Here is a 19,004-nt window from a genome sequence, read left to right as displayed (position 1 = left end):
AAAACAGGTCTGGAAATCAAAAGATGAAATGATGAAAAATGTGTGTAATATAATGCTGCACAAGAGTCTGATGTTTTTCACCTTCTAGTATATAAAAAGTTGTGAAATTATGGTGTTTAAATCCTTACCAGTATGTACTGTAACTACTGCAATCCATACAAACAGTATGCTGAACTTTCTCCTGTTTTTCTGTTTTCTTATGATTGGTCATAGGAATCTGTGCATCTTCATAATGCTTTTTTGCATGGCCATTCACATATCTAAAATAAATGTAAAAGAAAGAAGTTTATACTTCTAAACATCTAATTAATTAAAAAATTCATTAAAAAATAGGGAAGAAAAGTCATCCATTATTTACATCGGCATTAAAAAAGACAATTCACTTGTGTGAAACCACTGGCTGAATTTTCCAATGTTTTCCCCTTTTACTCTCTCCTGTGTTCCAAATCCCAGGATCTGTGCTCTCAACAGACTAACGCACTTCCACAACTGAGAAAATCCTTAACTCCCTGTTCCCATACCTGTACTGCTTTTTCTCTTCTTGCAGCTCTACCCTTTTCCCCCAGCACCTGTGTTTGGGATCCCTTTAACAGAGTGCTGACCCCCATTTTCAGCTTTCCTATTCTGCAGCATGATTTAATCTTACAGTCATCGAGTTCATGAACTTGAAGGGCTCTGGAGCTTGTGGTTACATAAGGGAATAAGAAATCTAAAATCCTGCAGTTCTTTTGCTGACACAATAAGCATTTTCATGCTCAAAGTTTGAGATATAGGAAATTAAGCACCTTTAATTAAAAAAAAAGTCATTATAAATGCAAGAGCCCTAGGTAAATTTTATCTTCTCATTCAATTATTTTCCATTCTAAGGATGGGAACAGTTTGGAAAGACAAAACAAACTGCATAAATAACTGACTCAATGTTTACCAACTGCACATAAGAAAGGCCATTTGTGGACAGAAATAATCTTTAACAATTAAAATATTCCAATTATTTATTGCATGCCATGAAGTATCTCCTCCTCTCTTGGCTCTCACCAAGTATAAATTTATTAAATAAATAAATAGTGGGAAAAAAGGCAAAACTCTGAATAAGACACATTATTAAAACTATGGCACTTAGTGTTACCCAGATCAAACAAAGAAAATCTGAAGCTCATTTAATCCACATTAAAAGACAAAGTCACTAAGTTTAATGGTGCTTTCCCAGAATAACAGCATACCAGCACAGATGTTACCCAACAGATGAAAACATGTTCACATCTCAGATACTAAGTGTCAACACTAGCTGCATTCCACTAATGTGCACATCTCAAACATTTATGTAGCAGCACATTTTCTACAATTATCCTGACATATAAATAACAGCATTGACTGTATAATTCCTCTACAATTTATCTGGTGTACTTCAACTAATACGAACATCAAGGTGAAGCCTGAAGGAATTCTGATGGCAGCTATTTCTTACATGCAATGACAATAATTTTAGGTCCTAAACTATACACAGTACATTTAAGCTATTTTCAGTCCCAGCTGAATAGTTGCTGTTTCTCTCAAAATAAGCTGTACCAACTTGTGGCTTTTGCAATTCTTATTGTGTTTATTTTATGACAAAAGAAACATCTTCCCCAGAACAGAACTTTACAATAACCTACTAAATTATCAGTTCTCCACACACTTTTTGAACTGAGCAATCACATTTACTTTAATTTACTTAGACATTTTACTTTACTTTAAATTTTACTTTACCTTAAAAACCAGTGAAATAAAACCCCCCATATCTTGAATGCAATCTCTGGACTCTCATAAAGTAGCGAAGAACCACATTAAGCATAAACATACAATGTTAAATGAGATAATGAAAGGTTTATTTCAGGGAATTTTTGAATGAACTGCCTCAGAGTCAAGCAACAAAGGAGAAAGATAAAGGTCTGATTAAAAGATTTGCACACTAACAGTGTACCCACCTTCCACAATGGACACTCGAACACGTCAGACAGACCCAGGGGCTTTTATTTGACCGGCACACTATAAAAGATTTTTAAAAAAAGTGTCAAATTAATGAAGTCAACTTGATTTTAAAATACAATACAAAAATATCAGCAGGGCAAAAACACTAGTAAGCCTTCCGATTTTTTTCTTCTGGCTTTTAATAACAGTCCAGTGAACACAAGATAAAAACCTACAGGACTTCTGTTTCATAAAACTTGTTCTACAAGAAACCATTTTAAAGAAGGCATTGCAAGAAAACCTGGCAATCTGATAAGAAGCACACAGAATAAATTACTGTGCAATGCATGATAATACACACCATTTATACAATATGTATTCCTATGCTCCAGTCCTGATAAAGAATTTATCCATAATGACTTCACCCTCAGTCCCGCACAAGCAGCTGAAAGGTTAAAATGTAACACCAGTGCTGTGCTTCACAATCTACTTAAGACATCAGAAGATGTTATCTAAGTTTTTGGCTGTCAGATTTTAAGTCTAGAAAATTTAATGTATGTTTTAAGCTAAAGGGCTTAAACAGAAAAAAAAAATGGCAAACACTAAAAAAAGATTAAACACCATCTCAGGGTAGAGCCATAGAAATGGGATATTCCAACTCTAATTCCAACCCAACAGGTCACTGCATGAGGGATGCTATGAAATACAACACTTAGATTTGAATTAAATAAAATTTTTAACAACTATCAATTTCCACAAAATTTACAAAAATAATATTACACTTTCAAATACCCAACTAATCTGATGAGAAATTTAAAATGCTAAGTGTACTGCTATGAGGGCAGAAACAAATATATATATATAAAATATAAAAGGATATGATACCAGACCCATGAATTTTACACACCATAAATTTCTGCTGCTTGGAGCAGCCAGTGAAGAGAGTCACAAAGGAAAGAAAAATCATTGGGAACATAAAGGTCTGTGAGGCCAGGGCGTAGAAAGACAAAGAGAAGAGGACTGACTCTGGTTGTATATGTAAATTACTTGTATTGTTATTTATTGTGGGAAAGCTTGAGAACAGCCCTCCCCCTTCTGGAGTCACACCTTAAAAGAAGAACTAAAGCAGAACAGAAGCTGCTCCAGGGTAGGATCATCTGAGCAGGCTAATTCAGGACTTGTAGCAAAACAAAATACAGTTCACCAAGCTCTGAACCATGGTATACAGCAAACTGTTAAGATCCAAGGTTATCAGAGAAAACCAAGCTAAGAAAAGTAGTTTCTTTGTGAAATTAAAAGTCCATTAAAAATGAAGGGGTCAATTTTGACTCAACAGAGAACTGACAAGCTTAGCTACTTAGAAGACCTAATATATTTTTCCATTACCAGATTTTACCTTTTTTATTTAAATTGGGTGGGGAATAAAAGCGTACACTGCTTTTTAAACAACTGGTTTTTGCATCTGAATTCATTATTACAAAAAGCTGCTGTATTTCAATTAAAAGCTAAATCCAAGGCATGTTTAAAATGAGAATGTTACAGTGTTACATGGGGGAAAAAAGGCACATTCTCCTGAAATACTTAATTAAGTAACTTTTTCAAACTCTTTAGTCAAGACTCCAGAACTGCTTCCTTCAGCTACTTTACTTGAGAAAGAGATTTTCTCACACATCTCAGTTATCTGGCATTCGTTCTGCAAAACCCAATTTTTCTGTTTCTAAAGCTGCTTATTCCCACAGCTGTAATGGTCATCTTGCAATAGATAGAGGGCAGCCAGGTAGGGCTGTTTTGGTTTATGTTTCAACTCAGGAACGTGGAAGAAGTTTGTCTAATTTGACCAAAATGTTACCAAGAAACCCAAAATTTAACACTGGCAAACAGAAAAGAAAGGGAAGATCTTAAACAGCTAATATCAATTAATAATGGCTAAAGGAACCACTGGTCTACCCTGATACAGTATTATCTATGTGAATTTACAAACTGCAATGTAAAATATTAACCAGAAGGAAAGAAAAAGAAGCCAAAATAATTTATGCACTTAATCTTGTGTTTAAGTGCTGTGTGGCAAAAGCATTGCCCTATACTTTCCATGTCAGGAACATAGAAAGGTCTTCCTAGCATTTATATCCTAACAGAAATTTCCTACTGTGAATAACATGTTTGCTTTCACTTTGTTACCATCTATGCATGGAACTGGTTCTCAACCAGAAGGTCAAAGCATTATGATGGAAACTATTACACCTACTTTCCACCCCTACCAGACAATTACAATTTCACATTCAGGTACTTTAAATACCTGTACTGCTTGTTTGTCAAGTGTAAATTACTCTGAAGGAGTGCTCATTCTGCAGGTTTAAATGTTCTACACAAAGCCAGCAAACAAGTCCAACCTCTGCACAATACCAAAAAGATTGCATACACTAAAATTTTCCATCTTTTGTATCAGGGAATAGGAAAAGATGGCTCATTTGTTTACTTTAACTTTTAGGAAGAACTTTGCTCCAATTGCATCACATCAGAAATGTGTAGTTTATCTTCTGCACAAACATCTCCACCCACAAAAATCTCACACTACATGAAAGTGACTCCCACTAAGATCAAATACAGAATCCAGTGTTAAATCTGTGACCTCCAATTGCTCTGTTCTCAGAGAATTACACAACTGATTTTTTTTTAACACATTGCTGAAGATTGCATTCTGTATTTCTCTGACATTGGCTCAGCAGATAGCTGCATTAAAGCCTGGCTCTCCAGGCATTACTCAGTTCAGATCCTGAAGCCATTATCATCTTCCTACTTTATAAATTAAATTAGACTGGAAGTTTCAGGCATTAGTCAAGACTCTATCAAGACAGACACCATGGAATGCACAGCACAATCACTGTCACTGTCCAGAGCTACTTATAATCTAGAGGTAGACGTGTTGGCTTCATGTGTAAAGACACTTCACATTATTCCTTTCAAATGGGGTATTGACATGAATGCAGTAAGCTTTAAAGTAGACCAGAAGTGAGAGATCCATAGCCAATACTTTTTCAATTCAAAGAACATTATAGTCCTGGAAACTGACCCCTAAAACCGACTTGGGTGTTCTGGACTTCCAGGTCAGACACTTATACTAAATCATGAGGAATGACTTTCAAACCCATTTGTACAGGTACAGATATATTTGCTCCATAATCAGTTTTCCATTTGGAATTTGGGAGTTTGGCTTGTTTTTCTTTTAGCACTACTTAAAAAATAGAGGGGAGCATTACATTAGCATCCCTTACTTTGGATTAAAATTATATTCAATCATTGTAACTGCAGTAAAAAAAAATAAATTATCTGTCTTATTTAGTGGTATACAGATCAAGAAACACTGGCTGCTTTCTCAGCTTTAATGAAAGTTTGACAACTGAAAGAGTTACCAACTGCCTCAATTTGTTCTATTTTTATAATAGATTCAAGTGGTTGGGCAAAGACGACACTAATGTGTCAAAAGAAAAGGGAAAGCAAAGCTGCAATGCCACAATCTTAACTGAGGCTATTTGCTACCTAACATCAAAATCATAGATTTTAGATTAGAAACACAATTTAGAAACACAATTTTTCAACATGCAATAGGAAGAATACTTTTGCAGAATGATTTCTGTAAGTAAAACCTGAATAGTGATGTGTTTGTTATACAGCCTGCAAAGTCCTCTCTAAATGAAGAGTTAAATCAATCCCTCCCCAGGAGAGCAAAGACTCATACATAACTTGGGGAATTCTCAGAGACACCCACACAGTTTCCACTTTTTACAGATCACGCAGATAAGGTTCACTGAGTTATACCAGGTAACATGAGCAAGATACAGCTGATCAGTTTGGTGTACTCACTACAGTGTCCCCACCCCACCCCTACCCCCATGATCATGCAAATATGTACTTCTTGCATTTGACTTTTTTTCTTATTGAAAAGGAACTCCAAGTGCACTCATGTGAAGCATGACTGCTCTGGGCAAACACTGCATTTCTTACACAGCAAAGATGCAGACTGTCACTGAAGGAAAGTTACAGCTATAGAGAAATATAGAACCCATGTGTAACTAATGGGTTTGTTTAAACAGCACACTGCATAGCTGAGAAACTGGCAACAGAAAAAAGCAGCAGGAAGAGGAAGAGACAAACAGGAAGCAGTTTTTGTAAAGCAGCCAAGTTCAGAAACCTGCAAGATGCAGTGTCTGCTGCCAGAGATCTGGGAGCAGCACAGCCATGCCATCAACACAGCACACATGACCCTGGGCCAGAGCTGCTACAGAATTGCGCTTACAGCCAGCGTTTAAAATAACCCTTCATTGCTACACTAAAGAAATATTAGCACATTAAGAGCAATGCTTTGGTCCTTCTATTAAAAGGTCATTGAATAGAAACAAGATTAGGGTCACCAAACTATTTCAAATAATCCCACAGCCTTCACCAGACAGCCTGGGCTAAGCTCTCAAAAGGAGCTGTAGCAGCACTCCCTTGTAACACCACCTCAATAACACAGTGACCTGCACAGAAACATCTCCAGACCAACCGACCCCTGGTCAGTTCACTTCATGTTCACACAGTGGGTCAGCTATACAGAAACAAGCTAAACTGAATAAAAAATGCCACTGTTGCTCCACTTCAGAAGAAGGAACAATATTTACATACTTATGGTGTCAGTGGTTGACTGACACCGTGCTGAGGAAATCATCCTACAAACACAAGCACTTGGTGACAAACACATACCTATGCTATGTAAATACAGCATGCTGTATCATGTGACACACATGTGCCTATCCAAAAAACCCACAACAATATTGTTGTAAGAAATGGACTACTTTTCCTTTCCCACACCTTTGCCTTAAAAATCTCTCAGTGTCCTGTTTAACTATGATTTAGTACCAGGATTCCCATTTTGCTCCTTGAAGGACCTGACAATTGCTGCAAGAGATCTGGGCAGCCTCCACTAGCAACATGTGAAGAAAAAAGCAGCAATAACCCACACACCAAAACGAGAAACCCCTTCTTTGTAAAACATGACCCTTCTGCTGTGATACATCAGGTCTAAGGAATCAGACTGAAAGCTACCTTTTCCAAGAATCTGGAAGTGAAGGTGTGAGAAATTTGCATGCAAAAATCCTGGTGACAATACAAAATTCAGTACAGTATAAATACAAGTATTTGACCAAATTTATAAAAAATTTAATAACAGCATTTCAAATGCAAAGATTTTCAGTCACAGAATTCAGAGCATTTCTCTGAAAGCCCATTTCCATTTTACAGATGAGAATGAGAGATCGAATCATTTACCAAAATAATTTTTCCAGCATAACTCAGAACTGAGCCCAGTAGCCCATACACCTTCATCCTTTAAATACTTTTAACTGCAGCTAAGGGGAAGATATCCCAAAAGCCATCACTCTATGCCAAATTTGTAAGCTGATTTGCCAAAACAGCTCAGAATTGAACACATAAAACTTTCCATATACAATATACAACAGGTATCAGGTGTCTGAGAGTCTCTCATGAAAGCTGGTGCTCTAAGCAGGGACTCACTCCAGATATTAACCTATGAGAAACATCAAGGAGACAAACACACTGAATGTGGTCCCTCCTCTGGGCTTACATGCTAGAGCTGCAAAAAGGTTCTGCCCTCTGTTGGAATTCACAGCTCTGGAACTCATTCTGGATGCAGGCACAAGTCTCTTCAAGGGCTGAATAAATCAAGAGAGGAGTTTTCTCCACAAAATCCCCATTCATTCAAGATGTGAACATCTCAAGTTTAATGCATGTACCTCCTATCCTTCAAAGACATTTTTACAAACAACTTCTAAAAGCTGAGGGAGGACTGACAACTCCTTCCTGTGAGTATTTCTTCAGGGGACCGTGAGACAAAGCAAGAGATAGGGTGAAACTTCCACCTAGCCTAGCAGTTACAGCTTTCACCTAGGCTGCAGGCTCCACAGCAAGGAATACCCATGCACTCTACATTCAAAATCCAAAACATGAAATATTCAGTTGTTTAAATTGAGACAGGAACCAAGGATTTTCCACCAAGATGAATGGACTAAATCACAACATTTGAAAGCCATGTGCACTCTTTCCTCGTGGCCCACAAACTCAGTTATAAACCAGCATATTCAATAAACAGCAACTTAAGGCAAATATTACAAATCACATAAAATATTCCTCATCACATAACATCAGCCAAGACTGCAGAGCATGTGGATATGTGCAGAATCAGACACTCTGGCACTGAAAAAACATTTTATTGCCAGAAGCAAACAAGCCTTAAAGAACACATAGGTGTCCTCCAAGGCACTTCAGTATTTTTACCAGCAGCATGAAAAAATCCCTAACAGGCAATGTAAGTTCCTTACTGCTAAGCACACATACACCAACACAACTGAACAGGTTCCCAGCTTCTAACATATTTTACAAAAACAGCATTCTAGCCAAAACTAAACCAGACAGACGGGGAAAAAATTTTCAATTATACTATTTTAAATGCTTTGTTTTAAAACAAGCTAAGACACACATAACTGAAGTTAAAAAAAGATTAAGGGAATTTCAATGACATTTATATCAAAGCAAGAGAATTCACATGGAAGCAAGTCTCCTGGTAGGCGTTACTAAACACAGAAAAACGTTCTTTCACAATGAAGAATAGTCTCAACAGTATCAAGTCCTAGCCTGACTCAAATCACATTCAAATGTTAGAGAATTCAAATAAAACTCCAAATAACATTTAAAGAAAGAAAAAAACAGCCCCCACTTGCAGTTATTGAAAAACCCTAAGTTACTTCCTCTGTCTTTATCTTTCAGCCATAATCAGGAAGACTGGGTTTTTAGTAAGAAGAAAAGTCATTTAGCGATAGTTTGTGAACTACTATTTGGGTTCATTGTTTTAAGTACATATAATAATACTGTCTTTTTTGCAAATATTAAAATGGATGCTATATGTATAATGTTAAAATAACTTTGCTATAAAAATACAGTTTTTATCTCTGTTATTAACTAAATGTAGACATAGTAATGAAATAGCTGGTATAGTTATGCTCATGGTAATTGAACTGCCTGCTTGGTTGGGGTAACATCCAATGAACATATGAACGATGAAGACCCCCACTACTGATATGCCAACTATCAGCACCTACCATCTGTAGAAAGTATGGACCAAAACCCCAGCTAGGGGTGATAATTAAAATGTACTAAAACCACAGCCAAGAAATATGCATGCTGTAAAAAGGTGGACCCAAGGAGGAGCCATGCTAAACAGTTCTTGGAACACGTAAACTGGTTTGGGGAAAAGTTTAAATATCCATAATTGTTTATGAATATGCAATAGGCTGATGCAATAGAAAAGGTATGTCAAGGGTATCGCTGCAATAGCAGCTGTGCTCTTGGCTGAATGCCAAGCACCCTGCTGCTAAACTTTGCTTTATTATCTTTGTCTCCTATTGTCCTTTATTAAACGATTAAAATTTTACCAGGAGAATGAATCTCGTTTTGCACATCACGCATACCTGTACACGTAGTTTCCTCGTGCTAAATAAAAGCATTGCTCAGTCTCACAGAAGAAATTTCACAGATGGTTACAGTGAACCACTCCCACTTACAGTGGAAAACCATACATAATTTAGACACACTAAACAACACCTGAGTGAGAATATAAACCAGGGGTAGGTGCACAACTTTTCACGGAGTAAGTAGGTCACCGAAGTGCCCAACACACTCCTAATGCTGAAGAATGTCAGAGAACAACGTGATCATCTGCCTGGAATTCCCCTCCCCTACACTGAACCACACTGGCTTCAGTTCAGCACTTGGATTATGCAACCAGAATTCCACACTGAGAAACGGGGATGTTACAAAAATGCAGGCGTTTTTGTTTGCCTGTACTCTCAGCGCTATGATGGAAAAGAAGACGTGGAGGTCAGGAAAACTTGTAAGCAGTATAAACAGGTCCCCAGGAAGTGGCTGAACAAACTGGGGGGTGAAAGGTGCCAAACCAGTCAGGTCACTCCCAGCAGTGCTACAGGGACTCTGAGCTCCCTGCACTGCTGCTCTGGCAAAGGGAGGGAGAGACAGAATCAGCGCTGCCAGTCACACACAGACATTCAGCTGCCAGGCTACACCACTGCCATCTCGTCTCAAAGTCTCATCTTTCCACATGTCCAGCCAAAATTCAGGACAATGTAGATGTGTCAGCAGTTGATCTTCCTGCATGTACCACAAAAATCACATCCTACCTGAAAGCAAAGTGAAAAGTATGGACAGATGAACAGAAAGAAAACATTAGAGGCAGTCTGACCTTAATGAACAAGCATGGCCAAAAGCATTTTTAAAAAAAATCACTGCCTTTATTTCTCCTTTACACTCCAAAACTATTTTTTAGTTGTTTGGCTACTTTGATAACTAATTAGCATACACGTTTAAATACATATATTTTAAAATTCAATGCTTTTAGCCTTCACAGAAAGACAGATATAGTTCCTCACTGTAGCAGTAGCACCAAAAAAAAATAAAGTCAGTCAATCTTTATGTTAGAGCAAGACACATAAATGCTCATTTTCAGACAGCAGCCAGAAAAAAAATATAGCAAAGTCAACAGTTTAATGTCATTTTGAGTAAGTCAGCAATTAATAGCAGGTCAAAATATTCAAGCTGGGAATAGGAGGGAAAAGAGGGGGAAGACAGAAAGAGGTCTCCTGCTTTATATAATTTAGTAATAATCTGTTTGTTTGTAGTTGCCACTCTTACATTCCTACTTCCCCAATACCAGTAAAAGATACATTAAACCATCCCTGTGACCAAAAAAAAAAAACAAAAGAGAAAGAAACACATGATGGATGAAAACACTACCAAATCAAAACATGAACTGAAGGGTAAAACCCCCCAAAAATTAAAAGTGTCAAGGCTATTTTTGAGAAAATACACCTATTTTGACACAGACAAGCAGATGCTCATATTCCCACCCATGAATTACCTTGAAGAATCAGTATGTCTCTGTTTGATACTGATAAGGACCTTCAATCCCCACCCCCAAACCTGCAGGTATCACCTTGCTTCACAGGCAAAAAGCTCACTGCTTGCACCACTGGGGGCAGGCTAACTTCCAGAACCACTACCTTGTTCTGCCAGGCTACTTGGGGGTATTGGGATTAGATTCACCTGGGTAATTAAATCTGCCACAGAAATCTCAAACTACATTTGTTTCAAATGCCAAGTGTACTCATCATGTCCATTTAACATTAAGTACCATTTAACACATCCTCTTATAATCAAGGAAAAGAATTTCTAAGGACAAAATCTTACACTACTCCCACAAGAGCACCATAAAGCAATTCCAATTCATTCTACAATAAAATCTGTTTCCTCCAACAATACTTAAATATAAATCAGAACAGCCCTAACTAGTTTTCAGACACAGATTTTTGATTAAATTCCACTTTCTAATCTTCATGGAATATTTTAATTAATGACCTTCAATCACTTTTTACCTAGGTAAGGAATGTTAGTCAAAACAGGAAGCGAAGCATGAACGGGTTACTAAATTGAGTGCTACTGATCAAATGAGAAATGGTTCAAAGCTTAATTTCATTCCAAACACTGCATCTGAAATTTTCATTCTGTCAACCTCAGACACACATGTAACCAGAAAAAAAAAAAACCAAACAATCTAAGTGTGTCAGCCTCAGCACCGTGACATCATCAGACAAACAAAGCATAAGGCACTGATATTGTTTAACACCTGCATACCCTGGAGAGCTTGGGAAAGGCAGGTGAAAATCATCCTGCTTACACTGAAACCAGCTGTAATCGAGATCTGCCCCAATCTAAGGTAAATCAAGAGTTTACCATGCACACATGAGTGTCTCATCCGACTTCCACAATGCATCAGATGATCCTGTCTCCTTATGTGCCACATTTTGAATAGCCATTTCAAAGCACTGGACACTTAGAACAGTCACTAGTAAAATCTGCCCTTCAAAGCTGATCTTCAAAATCATCATGAAGATTAGATCTCGTTTCTCAAAGGTAATGTATTAAATGTCTACTTCTTTCCTCTGAAGCATCTTTTCCCAGACTTATGTTCAAATTTTGTTATAGATTATGATCATTGAATAGAGTATAAACAAAATTTTAAAAATAAAATCTAGAAAATATTAATCACCACCAATTTAAGTTTACTGACTTGTTAAAAATACTAAGCATCTGAAAAGAAAGAATCACTTTTTTTTGGAATTAAAAGAAAACTTCCATCTAACTTATAAGACCAAAATTAAGAATTTTATCCTATCTCAATAAATGTGCATCTTCTAACAGAAGTGGTTCCAAAGCAGTGTGCTCTCACCGGCCAGGGTGGCTGCTGACCTCATGGTCAGTTCACACATCCGTAACCAATTCAAACAGGAAAAAAAAAAAAAAACAAACCAATTTTAAGGAAAATAAGACTGAGTATGAAAAAAACCCAAATCTAACAAGCTAACTTAAAACAGCCAGGAAACTAATCTAAGGAGATAGAACAACCTACAAATTAGAGTTACTAACAAACATTCCTGCATAGACCCAGAGAAATGAAAAGGTGAAAGAGTGTCCAACTCTGAAATACAAGTGACTAAATAAAAAGGTATAATTTTTAAAATATATTTCCTTTGTCATTTGAATTTCAAAATAAATCTGCCAATTTCCAGGCCAAAATAATTTTCCAGATGTAGGGTGACAAGGAATCCTCACACACACAATACAGAGTCCACACTCTGCCCATGATCTTAACCTGAGTTTACATGCAAAGAACTGAAGTTTTCTTAGTCATAAGGTCCTACCTACCCCTCTCCAGTTTCAGCAAGTTTTTCCTCCTCCTATATTACAGTAATCATGAAAGGACAGAAGAAATCAGGTCCCCTAGTAATAAAACTGGAAAAGCAGAGATAAAAATACTTATGGAAATGGAGAAGCAACACTACGAAGCAGCTGGGATGAGAAGGAAAGCCAGGAGGGTAACGTCTGTACCTGTGCTTTTGCACTATACTTGTTTTGGCACTGACTGCAATGGTCCAGAGCCAAAAATCACAGTGTGACAGAAAGGCGTTCCCTTCCCCAGTGAAAGCAGACCAGTGGGACTAATTTTACTGAGAAAACAAAACCTGATGGGGGGTGGGTGGGGGCAAACAAAAAAAAAAAACCATCAAAAGCTGCCTGACCCAGTGCAGTCACATTCTTGAAAATTCTACTCAGCCCAAAACATTTGACCTCAAATCTAAATAAGCACTCCGGAATATCGAGAGTTATTCTGAACAAACTGAATTTACCAAATATTTTGGTAACTTAAACGTGCACAAAGTTCTTAACTCAGCATGTGGATTTCCACCATAATCACTGTTCACTAGGCCTCAAACAGCTTGCTCCTGCTGGCTGTCCTGTCTTTCATATTCCTAATGTCATTTCCAAACCCCACAACTTATGTTTCTGACCACTGGTGCAATTACAGCTCTTATACAACAGAAATCAGAATGAAAAAAACTGATGCCAGGCACATAATTTCAGCTTTTGCAGGAAATACCAGTCTACATAGAGAACTGCTCTTCAATACCTAACAAAATTATGTTATTTAAGGGGGAAAAAAAAAGTATTCAACTGACAGTGATCTGAAAAGCAAGTTTTAAGCATTCTTCACAAGCACAATTTCCCTTTAAAAAAAACAAAAACAACAGCACCTCTGTTTCAGCAGACACAATCTTATCAGTCCACAGTTGTTCTTCTAAAGACAGAACTTCAAATTCTACACTGAACAAGCAGTGAGCCCAGTGAGAACAATTAACGAATCCTCAACCACACAGAAAAAATTTGGAAAACCTCTCCAGACTTCCACAGGTGTGCTTAGGAGATTGCATTTCTCACATCGGTGAGGCAGGGCTCTCCATGGTCTGATGAGTCTATGAAAAGCTATTGAGAAATACCACATCTGAGCTGTTCTACAGTACTTTTCTTAATTACATGATTTGCACAACAGTTCTGAAGGTGTGGGCACATCATACAAATGCAACAGCTTCAGTCTCTGACACAGTACTGCCAATGCCTCCAGCTACTCTGCTTCCAGCTTCAGCACAAGCTTCAGAAATCAAAGTGCGTGGAAAAATTGCACTCCAGTTGGGATTAGCAGATATCTGCCCACATTATTTCACATGACAGCCATTGATTAAAAGCCATTTTCAGTTTCTATACCATTTCTACTTTACATATATGTCTCCTAAATGCCCAATTACAACAACAACAAAATGCCTATAGACCCACAAAAAAAAAGACAACAAAAAGCAAACAAAAACCCCCCAACATTTTGCACTCTCTTTTGATAATCTTGAAGCTTCTCAAAGCAAATAAATGCATGCTGCTTTCTGCATTGCTTACTATACAGAGCAGGCCTGACTGGATTAAACACCCAGGGGAAAGCACACCACTTTCTAAATGGGGGGGACAAATCACCTAACAGAAACATAAGACAAGATGTAGTGCCACTTTAAAATGAACATACTGCATTACTTATTAACGGAGAGCAAACCCATTGATATTTGGATCACACCCTTGCTGTCAGTGCTTCCTCTCAGTGCTTTTTTAAGAATCTTCCTTCATCACAAGACTCCAAAGCAACTCTGGCAGGAAGCTTTCAAGGGAAACTCATTTAGGCCAACGCAGTGGCTCAGGCTGATGCACAGGCTCCTCTAACCAACTCACTACTGTATTCAGTAAGGCTGGCTTCCAAATATCAGTACCAAATACAACACCACTACACACTGACACAATATTCAAGATCAAGTAACAATATTCAAAAGTGCCTCCATATAGGTAATATGTGAAGTTATTGTTGCAATCAAGAGTTTTTGTGTAGAGAGGAGGAAAAGATAATTACACAGTGTACATCACTCAGCATGGCAACTACAGCTCCACAAACCTCTAGAACACCAGATAATGATAAAAATAGCCACTCGCAGTCTGAACTAAAACTCACTCTTCAACCTATTCTGCAAAATTTTGCTATCACTGGCACATCAGGTGGCTTCCAGAAAGTTTCCTGCATCACTATCCTTGTCTGGAAAGGTCAGCAGCAACTACCAACAGGACTGACAAGTTCTGAGTTAGTTTAAGTCAATGTACTTGACGAGAGATGCCCTGTAATTACAGGCAGAAAACTGCCTTCCAACTGGTATCCCTACAGCTGGGACACCACCACCACCACCATACAGAACTAAAAACACACGACCTTAGAAAACAGCATCAAAAATAATAGGAAATTCATTAAATTTTGACAAGGAATTAATTTACATGTAGCATTTTCTGTTTAATTTTATATTACAAAGTTACTTCAAGCCCAGCAAATAAGACATAGTATCTACTGTGACTTAACATAGACCAGTATTACATATCTTTAAAAAGATTAATGTCACTAAAATGAGTAAAAACAAGAAAACAGTACTCTGCATACTATTAGAGAGTTAATGTAACAATAGCCATTGCTATTGTTACAATAACCTGGGATAACTACTAGCTGGAAGAACTGTGGTACTACAGCTTTACTATACTAGTAGAAATGCAACATTTGTTTTTAAAAAAAATCCACCATTTAATTTACTTTAAATTAACAAGAGCCTGCTGTTTGTTCCCTGGACTGTTCTAAATTCAGGCTTTTTTCTCTAGCCACTTGTTAAGACTTCAAGTTACCTATGCGAGTACTGTGTGACTTATCTTTATTTTCTTAGAAAGCATTACAAACAAAAAACTTCCCTAGATATGGTGCCATCATTATTCAGTTCCCAAAGAACCCTCACACCTTCCTCCTGCCTCGGTGCTATAAAATAACTCAGGTGATTGCCCAGCAGCTGGGCTTTCCCTCTAAGTTCTGCTTTGGGAGAAACTCCTCTGAACAACAAAGAAAGAATTGTTCGAACTGCTGAACTTCTTTGTTGAGAAGCAGAATACATAAGAGGGTAGCAATGAACAGGCTATTATTTTAAGCTGGGAACTTATATTAATACCTCAGCATATATTTTAAATTTTGGTGCTTTTATCTTTCTTAAGTTCTCTGAAGGGTGGCTCCCTACTGCCATATACTTCCTGTTGACAACTTTGCTTACCCTTGATATTCTGAAGATAACAGATAGACTCACAGAGTTAAACTTCATGTCAATAATATTTTTTTCTTTTTTTTTTTTTAATTTTTGTAAAAAAACATTAGGAACAACAATTTTTCCTATACTTATCCTTTTATTCTCCACATTTCTCCACCTGACTCCACTGTAAAGCGTACACCCTCTAAATTAAAAGCATTACAGAGAAAAATAACTGGTTTTGCAAAAGGAAGCAGAAACACTACCACACCTTGGCTCCCGGAAACTGCAATCAAGGAAGAAGTTAAGTAAGTAGCAGCCTTCCCACACGAAGGCACTGACACTACCAGACAAAGGAGAACCATTTTTCCTTTAAAAAAAAAAAAACATCTTAAAATACAAGCAGCCCTTCAGTGCTCCTCGGTCGGTCATTCCCAAAGGAGAATTTCTCCCCTTCTCTTCAGTGCCTAGGGGCACAAGACCCATTTCTTCTCCAAGCGGGGCCTACTTCCCCGTTAAAGCGATGTGCTTGTGAGTGCCCACACACGGAGCACAGCCGAACACAACTACAGCGAACAAACACCGACAGCAAACATCGCGGGCTAGCTGGGCAGAAACCTAACTTTAAAACACCTGGCACACGGCACGTTTAAAGGGAATGCCCCTGAACAAACAAGATCATGCGAGGGGACAGTAGTGACGACAGGATATTTGCATTATTAAATCAAAGAGCAAAGTACTAAAAAAAAGACGACCTCTACACTCCCATCGACTCCCAGGCAGGTGAGCGTGACTCCCAAATCCCCCACAGACCACGTTCACTTGGCCTGAAGGGGGTCCCAAGCGACGCCTTCAGACGCAAGTCTTATTAAAACTACGCTGTCCGAAGTCCTTCCAAAAATGTATTATTAAAATAAAAAAGAAAGTAACCTCAGACGTATTTGAAGAGCACACTGACCCTGCAGTTAGCAGCGGCTCCTCTCCCCTCGGCCGCGGTCCCGGGGCAGAGCCGAGCACGCAGCTCCACCGGCAGACAAAAGGAGCGCAGCCCCGCAGAGTTCCGCAGCGCCGGGGCGGGGGACGCCGGCCCCGCCGCGAGAAAGTCGGCGCTGCCCGCCCCGCTCCGGACAGCGCTGCGAGCCCGGGGCAGGGCCGGGGATGGGAGAGCAGTCCCCGCTCCTGCCTCCACACGCGGCTCCCCCGTGAGCGCGGCGGCGACTGCAAGGCGCAGCCCCCTTCAGAGGGTCCCGCGGGGCGGCCCCGGCGGGTGGGGGCCGGGGCAGCCGCCCTCCCCCGCGCCCCCGCGCCCTCCCCCGCCCGCGGGGCGCCCTCCCGCCGCCGGGCACTGAGGACAAAGGAACGGCTGAGCCACTTCGGGCCGAGAGGGCCGCGTAGCGCGGGCCGCACTCACCGCTACAGCACCAGGAGGAGGGCGAGCCCTGCGGGAACTTGGCCGAGTCGGGCGCAATGCAGACGCTGGAGCCGAGGTGCGGGCACTCCATGGCGGGCGCGGCAGAGCGGAGCGGGCAGGCGGCTCCTCGCGGCACTACAGCGGCGGCGCCCCGCGCACAACAGCCATCTTAAGGACGGCCTCCCGCTCCGCGCCGCGTACGGCCGGGCCGGGCTTTGCAGGCAGCCGCCCTCCCTCCCGTCCGCTCCGCGTGCCGCTCCTCGCGCGCCGGGCTTTGCGGGCAGCCGGGCGCTCCGGGGCCGCGCCGAGTGACGCGGCTGGGCCCGGCCCGGCCCGGCCCGGCCCACAGAGCGGCGGCTGCCGGAGCCCGGGCCGTGCTGGGGCGTGGAAAGAGCCTGATGAGCATCTGCTTCCAACCCCTTCCACTAGAACAGGTGGCTCCAGGCCCCATCCCACCTGGCCTTGAACACTTCCAGGGATGGGGTATCCGCAGCTTCTCTGGGCAACCTGTGGCAGTGCTTCGCCACCCTGAGGATAAAGAACATCCTAATAGCTAATCTAAACCTTCTCTCTTTCAATCTGAACCGGTTCCTACGTGTTCTCTATCGCTCCATGCTCTGCCATATAGGTATGCCCCATTTTTCGTGCAAGTTCCCTTGAGGCACTAGAAGGCCACAGTTTGGTCACCCTGAAGCTTGTCTTCTCCTGGCTAAACAATCCCCAATTCTTTCAGTCTTTCCCCACAGCAGAGCCGCTCCACCCCTCCGGACTCACTCCAGCAGCTCCATGTCCTTCCTGTGCCGGCTCCCCAGAGCTGGAGGCAGCTCTGCCGCTGAGGGCTCACCTGAGTGGGGCGGAATCCCCCCTTCCCCCCAGGACACGCCTGCATTTCTGGGCTGCATGCACTGATGGCCAGCTCACGTCCAGCCTCTCATCCAGTGCTCTGTTCTGGAAGATGCACAGTCTGAGGCAAGTGCCAGGTTTTTTTGTAAAGTGTTACCGGGCCTCAAATGCAGCTTGTTACTGAATTTCCTACTCTATGACTATAACCGTTAAGTGGTAATAAAAATACAGATGTTGTGTTACAGCTTTACCAGATAATGCAGAACAACAGTTCTATCACTCAGTACTTTGCAATACCAATATGCAGTTCCTTTTCAAATAGAGCAAATAAAGTCCACCAGCATAAAAGTGGAGATTTTTTTAGTCTAAGGAACTGTGACAACCATTGCATATTAGGAGTTTTAGACCCTTTATTTTACCATAACTAATGTGAAAACACAATTTTGCCTCTGGTTTTGCTTGTTGTGTGATCTTTCTGTAGACAAAGAAAGCATTTATCTCAGTGTATTTTATGTGGCACTGCACTCTTTCACGGGAGAATATTCTAGAAGCTGACAGTTGTGTATGGATTTTCAGATGAGATACTTTAAATATTAATATCAATGATGTCTTGGTCACTAATCTCCTTGGCAAAATGCCATTATTTACCCTTTGTTCATTTTCACCCTGTTTACACAAGGGGGAAAAATTCAGAGTGTGAAAAA

At 40.1% G+C, this 19,004-nt stretch overlaps 2 protein-coding genes across 17 annotated transcripts in view; one reads left to right on the top strand and one right to left on the bottom strand.

Annotated features, from left to right (window-relative positions):
- USP3 (ubiquitin specific peptidase 3) overlaps window positions 1-19,004 on the bottom strand; it is a 56,503-nt gene that overhangs the window by 23,849 nt on the left and 13,650 nt on the right. For 2 of the 14 annotated variants that reach the window (XM_023934180.2, XM_086849276.1), the window contains exons 1-3: window positions 16,977-17,308; window positions 1,965-2,025; window positions 129-260 (exon numbers count right to left, since the gene is read on the bottom strand). In XM_023934180.2, coding sequence (XP_023789948.1) covers window positions 129-211 — 83 coding nt within the window. In that variant the 5' untranslated portion in view covers window positions 212-260; window positions 1,965-2,025; window positions 16,977-17,308. Of the gene's footprint in view, window positions 1-128; window positions 261-1,964; window positions 2,026-10,930; window positions 11,224-11,444; window positions 11,707-12,774; window positions 12,975-16,317; window positions 16,817-16,976; window positions 17,348-17,457; window positions 17,777-19,004 lie in introns of those variants that run through there. The other 12 variants (XM_086849268.1, XM_086849267.1, XM_086849274.1 and 9 more) reach the window with 12 other exon arrangements.
- Window positions 17,736-19,004, top strand: part of CA12 (carbonic anhydrase 12) — a 45,472-nt gene continuing 44,203 nt past the window's right edge. For all 3 annotated transcript variants that reach the window (XM_086849302.1, XM_086849301.1, XM_086849300.1), the window contains exons 1-2: window positions 17,736-18,085; window positions 18,191-18,426. The gene's annotated coding sequence lies outside the window, so the exon portion shown is untranslated. The remainder of the gene's footprint in view (window positions 18,086-18,190; window positions 18,427-19,004) is intronic.

Source organism: Cyanistes caeruleus, chromosome 13 (genome assembly GCF_971803275.1).
Source record: "Cyanistes caeruleus chromosome 13, bCyaCae1.hap1.1, whole genome shotgun sequence".
NCBI lineage: Eukaryota > Metazoa > Chordata > Aves > Passeriformes > Paridae > Cyanistes > Cyanistes caeruleus.
Note: the sequence above shows the minus strand (reverse complement) of the source record. Positions and strands in the feature narration are given on the sequence as shown.